The sequence below is a fragment of the Arachis ipaensis genome, chromosome B10, assembly GCF_000816755.2.
Source record: "Arachis ipaensis cultivar K30076 chromosome B10, Araip1.1, whole genome shotgun sequence".
NCBI lineage: Eukaryota > Viridiplantae > Streptophyta > Magnoliopsida > Fabales > Fabaceae > Arachis > Arachis ipaensis.
Window position 1 is genome coordinate 11,600,059 of NC_029794.2, and position 7,068 is coordinate 11,607,126.

The following is a 7,068-nucleotide window of genomic DNA, read 5'->3' on the forward strand; positions in this document are numbered from 1 at the left end:
GTACATAAGGTTAATCACCTAACAAATATTATTTTAGATTTTTATTTTTTAGTTAAATTAATTTATATTTTAATTAGTATATACTAAAGTGACTAACTAATTACAATTAAGTCTATATCTATTGTTATGAAAAATGATCTAGATAACAGTATTGATTATACACTTATTTTTTCAAGATTAAATCTACAATTTATAAAAGTTATTCATTATAGACGATTTTCTTAGTGCAACTGTTAATTTGTGATAGTTAACGTTTTTTCCCTCTTATTAAACAAGACAACTGCCTGTCCTCCTCAATAAATAGCATACTTGTCACAAGTACCTCTCTGTCTGCAGTATTATGCACTCAATATAGGATTTCTGTCACAAAAGCATAATCAATATTATTATCATGGAAAAAATTTTGTGTTATTCATTATTTCTGTTTCAAATTCATTTCCTTTCACATAGCAGCAGGGCCAATAATAATAATAATAATTATAACAAAAACAAGGTTCCAGCAATAATAGTGTTTGGAGACTCATCAGTTGATTCTGGTAACAACAACTTCATTCCAACAATTGCAATGAGCAACTTTGAGCCTTATGGACGTGATTTTCCTGATGGAAACTCAACAGGGAGATTCTCAAATGGAAAAATTGCCCCTGATTTTATCTCTGGAGCCTTTGGTCTTAGGCCAATTGTTCCTGCATATTTAGATCCGTCTTATAGTATTTCAGACTATTAAACTACTCTTCTACTTTAGCTCATGACAACAATAAAGAAGTATCATGGCCCACAAATTCAGCCCAACAGAATACAAAAATTCAATTTTAATTTTAGTCTTTATTATCTTATCTTTATCTTATTTTTAACTGTTCTTATCTTATCTTTATTTGCTTTTATCTTTCATAGGACAATACTCTATATATATTTAGTTTTACCCTCATAGTTTACAATACACTTCAGTACAATTCAATCAATCAATAATCAATAAAATTTCTTCATCTTTTATTTTCTTATTCTTTCACAATTTTATCACAGACTTTGCTAATGGTGTTTGTTTTGCATCTGTTGGAACTGGATTTGACAATGCTACTTCAAATGTTGTTGTAAGTGTGTGTTACTACTTCCACTCTATCTATTTTGCAATAGAAATTACTCTTAGTAAATGTATTGTTATCAAAAGAAATAAAACTACAAATTAAGAGCCAAAGATAAAGAGATATAGATAGATAAAGAACAAAAATAATATTTGTGAATTATTTTAATAGATGTCACAGTAGAATCTTTTTGTATCATATGTATGGTATGAAAAGTCACCAAAAAATATGTATGGTATGAATATATATCTGATTATAGTCCAATCAGCAAATTATCATTTTTATATCAAAAAATTTGTATTTCAATAAAATAACTCATAGAGATTCTAAATTAAAGAAAGATACCCTGATTTTTTTAAAATTTAAAATTTTGACAAAATATTACCAAATCTCATTTAAATAACACTAATTTTTTTTCTCTCTTAAAAATTGTATTTCTAAATGAAAAACTTATTGTTAATTGCTACGTATTACAAGGAAAATCTCCTTTATAAAGCAAAGTTGAACTAATATACTTTGTGCATAATAATTTTTTTTTTCATGATTTAATTTTTGTTTTAAAAATTACTAAAACCATTATTTTTAGAAGGAAATTTAATTATTTTATATTATTTTACAGGATGTGATACCTCTATGGAAAGAAATTGAGTACTACAAGGAGTACCAAAGAAAATTAAGGGCACATCTTGGTGAGGAGAAAGCTAATGAAATATTCAAAGAAGCATTATATTTAGTTAGCATAGGTACAAATGATTTCCTAGAGAACTATTACACACTCCCTCAACGTAGGTGCCAATTCAGTGAAGTTTAACAATACGAGGATTTTTTAATTGGATTAGCTGAAATTTTTTTTAAGGAAATATATCATCTTGGAGCAAGAAAAATTTCTCTGATAGGGTTGCCTCCTATGGGGTGTTTGCCATTGGAAAGAGCCATAAACATTATGGAGTTTCATAGTTGCGTGGAGGAATACAATAATGTGGTTTTGGAATTTAATGGTAAATTGGGATGGTTAGTGAGTAAGCTTGACAAGGACCTTCCTGGCTTCAATTAGTTGATGCAAATGCATATGATATCCTATTGCAGATTATTACACAGCCTACTCGTTTTGGTAAGTCCATTATCAATTATTATTAGCCATCCTTGTAAAGTTTATAGCTTTATTTTTTTTTAATCTCAAGTATATTCATCTCCTTTTTCCCTCAAGTTAAAGAAAGTAATTGACCTTAGATTATGCTTATGCATTAGAAAAGTAAATTATTATTTTAACTTTTTAAAAAAATTTAATTTTAATAAAACATTTTTAAAAATAATTAAAAAAATTGATATTTTGTCCCATCAAATATAATGTTAGCTTGATAAAATGCACTAAAAATAAAAAATATACTTGAAAAATGATTTTAAAGATTAGATTTCTATGCAATGTTTGAAAAACTTCCTTACAAAAATAGATCTTTTTATCATTTAAATTTGGTAATTTCCCACTAAGTGAATTTGTTTTAGCAATTGTGTTTTTGTAAATGGCAAATATTTCAAAAAAAAATTGAAAAAGGTATGAAGATTGAATATTTTCTTGGGTTTTTATATGTACATTTTAAGTATTCAAATGTTTCAAAAACAAAATAGATCAAACAGATGATTTGTTCTTATAAAAGAATTGTGTATTTTATCAAATTGTGATCATTTTTAAAAATTAAATATAAAATCTTTTTTGGATAGTCATTCCGTCAAAAACTTAAATCTTTTGGAGGACCAAAATCCAAAATAATAGTTTATTTGCACAAAAAATATCGTGATCGAAATACTGAGAAAGAGATAAAAAAAAAAAAAACTTTTTGTGTTTAACAATAAAATTTTTTGCATTTTTGTCTCGTCTTAATTGTCAAACAAGTTTTGTATTTGTTATCTATATATTTCTATCTTATAAATAGAATTCAAACATATCCATCCAGTAACTTTTGGTCTTTAGCGTTTGACATAAAATACTACAATTATAAAGAATAATGTATTATTTTTTATCTCCTAAATTTTTGAAAAGTTTAAAATTACTTTTAATTTATCATATCATTTATTTAATTTTTTTTCTAATATTTCAAATACGTTTCAATTTTATTATGGGAATTAAAACAAAGATGCTAGTATCAGTGATAGTCAACCTAACAAATTATGATTTGGGATCCTAACTGCACATAACGAAAAATAAAATAAAAAAGTTGATTATCTTTTTGTAAGGTTAAAGCATGATTTAAGAAATTGTAGTCCAAAGATATTATTAGTAACTCATAGTTTACTTCTCTATATTATTAAGGTTTTTGAAAAGAAAAAAAATGCTATTTNACAATTTTTAAAAAATATATTTTTCGAAAACAAACTTTGATAAACTATTTTTCAAAACAAATGAAAGCATAGTCCGTTAATATTCAGCCATGGTGAAATGCAGTTATTTAAATGACATGAAATATTAGACTAAATTCATTTATTTATTTGTTTGTTTATTTATTGGTAAGTTATGGTGAAATGCAGTTATTTAAATGAAATGAAATATCAGACCAAATTTATTTATTTATTTGTAAATATTTTAAAATATTCAGGTTTTGAGGTTGCGCAAGTGGGATGTTGTGGAACAGGGAGATTTGAGATGAGTTATTTATGCGACCCAAAAAGTCCATTTACATGCTCAGATGCAAATAAATATGTATTTTGGGATGCCTTTCACCCTTCCGAGAAAACAAGTCAGATAGTCTCTAACTATTTAATTGAAAAATATTTAGCAAAGTTCCGTTAATTTTACACACGGACCAATATGTCCTTCCAATTTCAATACTATAGGTGTATTGGACTACTCAATAATTGATCAAATTATTAATTTTGTAAACGGCGGCTACAAAATTATTTTTGTTTAATTTGCATCACTTTTTGCGACGATTTTTTCTACTCGGTTAGACATTTGTCACGGATCCTACAGTGGTTAAAAACATTGTTTGTACTTAGATTTGTATGTAATTCTCAAAAGTTATAATATTTGTTTCAAGAGTCACACTATAATTCAGATTTAAATTGATAAAGAAATTAAGAGATACTTTTTCGTTTATTACAAGGTGTGATTCTATGTTAAATATGTACAATACAGAATAAACTATGTTTGATTTTTATGATTAGTCTAATAAAAAAAATATTGTTGGGCGATAAAGAAATACAATAGTAGCCACATGTGTATCAAAATTATCACTTGTCAAGATCATGCTAAACTGAATTTAAAGATGATTGTAGAAGCGATAAAATCATTGATTGAAACTAACCTATCTTTAAAGGTAAAATCTATGATTGCTGAAATCTAGTCCAAGTTCAATTATATGATACGTTTAATCGTTATCACAAATCATGGTCATGGATGGACGCAATGCGACATATGCTGCACATGCTTTGTTTATGGATGAATTTGTTCTATTTTCGTTGTATGGGACAACAATACTTTCTCCTCCTCAGTTGATACTTATTAGATTATTCAAATTTAATGCTTACTTGAGCGAATTTCATTGTTCTATTCCAGCCAAAAATGTTATCTTTAATTTCTTATTTTACATTCTCAACTGATGTTGCTAAATGATAATAGAGGTATTCAACCGAAGCTCCAACAACACAAGATATTTATTCTCATTTCTCATGTAATAACTTATTGCACACCCATCATGATAAACACACAAAAGCAATCTAGAAAAACAAATTATGATCCTTATTGGTAGCATGGTAGCTTTATCTGATTATGTTCTTAACTAGATCATAGAAACAAATTAGACAGGGTACTTGTGTTGATCAAGAACCTTCTTCCAAGAGGGCCTGTTGCTAATATCATCCCACCAAGCACTCACATGCTTCCTTTCTCTAACCAAATTCCCTCTCCCGGTTTGGTTCACAAGATAATGACCAAACGCCAGATGGCTAAGATCCGCAAGGCTGAAGAAATCCCCAGCTAAGTACTTGGCTTTCGACAACCTCTCCTCGTATATGTCAAGAACCTTGGCAATCTTTTCGTCGCTCTCTTGAACCGCTTTTGCATCTGAGGGAACACCCAGAATTGGGGCAAATAGAATATTCTCCACTAATTTGTAGATTGGAGGTTGGAAATTGTAGGCTTCAACTTCAAGCCATTGTTCCACTAGACCCCTTTCTTCTATTGTCTTTCCTAGCAATTCAGTCCCTTGATCTCTGTACTTTTCGGCATAGTACCTGATTATTGCACGAGATTCTGCAGAATTGGTTTCACAAAGTGCATTAGAATGAATTTAAATGAAAGATTCTACATCAGTTTCAAGATTTTTATTATTTCGATTCTCTTAATACCTATAAATACTCTTTTGTATTGTATCATTCTACACAACTTGAATAGACACAAATCCTTTTTTCTATTGCTCTCTCGGCAACACATACCATTATCATCTTGCTAGATTCCACACTTTCGTCAAATTAACTATCACATTTCTTTCATCCATCCAACTAAAATTATTTTATAAAACTAAATTACTAAGCATGGCACTTAAGAAAGGAAAGAGAAAGGAAAATTGACGAAATTTGTAAGGGACTGAGCGAGCTAACCATAGAGAGTATAATCACCATCTTGAATAACAGGAAGAACTCCAAAAGGCTGCACAATTAGGAGAGGAAAAGGTACCACCGTATAATTATACATAAAAAAAAAAAAATAAAAAGAAGGAAGAAATCTTGAAACCACATAAAGCAAACAGAAGGTAAAAAAGAGGTTCAGTTAGAAGAACAAAAAATTAGAAGTTGGACCTGTAACTTGAGGAACTCAGGTTCCTTATGTTCCCCCTTGAAAAGATCAACATCCACTGTTTCAAACTCAACTTGTTTCTCAATCAGACACACTAGCACCCGTTTTGGGGAAGCATATGCTGGACCATACACCTTTACTACCATACTTGGTTGTTATCGAATTTTTCGTGAACAAGGTTAAGGTTTAGATTCAGGAATTCTATGTATGTTGGGTGGTGTGACTATGTAGATAACTAGATACGTTGCACAACTTTATAGTACCCTCCTGGCTCCTGTAGGCCAAAACAGTTATCAATTTTTTGGAAATTGTTCAAAGAGAATTAGATTACGGAAACAAATTAGAATTGGATTCGGTGACTTGGGGAATATTGCCACCAATTCGTTTCATATGAAGGGCTGCTCAGGACACTCAGATACAGAAACAATGTATTTAACAGAGGGATATAAATAAAAATAATATGTTGAGAGAGATTAAATTAATATATTTTATGTCTATTTTAATAAAAATATAAAAATATTAAAAAAGTATATAATTTATTTTTTATTTTTATTATTATATTTTTCGTCCTTCTGTCACTCCGGCATTATTGCCATCAATTTGTTTCATATGAAGGTTCTTTCGCCACCCTTTCCTACTTTAATTAAAATACAATTAATAACTAATAATTAAATAGGATGTCTTTTGAATGAACGGTGAGAGATGGCCATAATAATAGTGGTTATGACACTAAGTTGATTTGATACCATTCTGATTGATTTTCAGTTTAGATTTGATCAAAATACAAGATCTCTTCACTAATTTTTTATTTTTTAAAGATTGAGAGAAGAAACTAAAAACCTAAAAAGTTAATAAATTAATCTATCTATTATTCTATTATCTATTATCTTTTTTACTATCTTAAAATCCAGATACTTTTAATCAAATTTATAACAAAACATATTAAGTATATATTTAATCCAACAATGACAGTAACTACTCTTCATTATAATAAACTTTATATGCTCACACTTGTGAAAAATTTACTATTTTTTATTTCAAAAATACTATTCGTACATTAAAATTAGTCATTAAAATCAATCACAAATATATTTGTATATGAATATATGTATGATTTAATTTATTTTTAATGTGTATTTATATTTTAATATGTATTTTATATTAATAACTAACTTTAATAACTAATTTTGGTGTACA

General features: G+C 28.2%; 1 protein-coding gene and 1 pseudogene across 1 annotated transcript; one reads left to right on the forward strand and one right to left on the reverse strand.

The window, feature by feature from the left end:
• Positions 357 to 4,913, forward strand: LOC107620133 (annotated as a pseudogene).
• LOC107623061 (glutathione S-transferase F9) lies at positions 4,708 to 6,164 on the reverse strand (the record flags this gene model as incomplete). The annotated part of the gene is given in 3 exon segments (XM_016325197.1): positions 4,708 to 5,328; positions 5,676 to 5,724; positions 5,874 to 6,164. Coding segments are annotated over 3 exon segments (648 nt in total). The 3' UTR covers positions 4,708 to 4,873.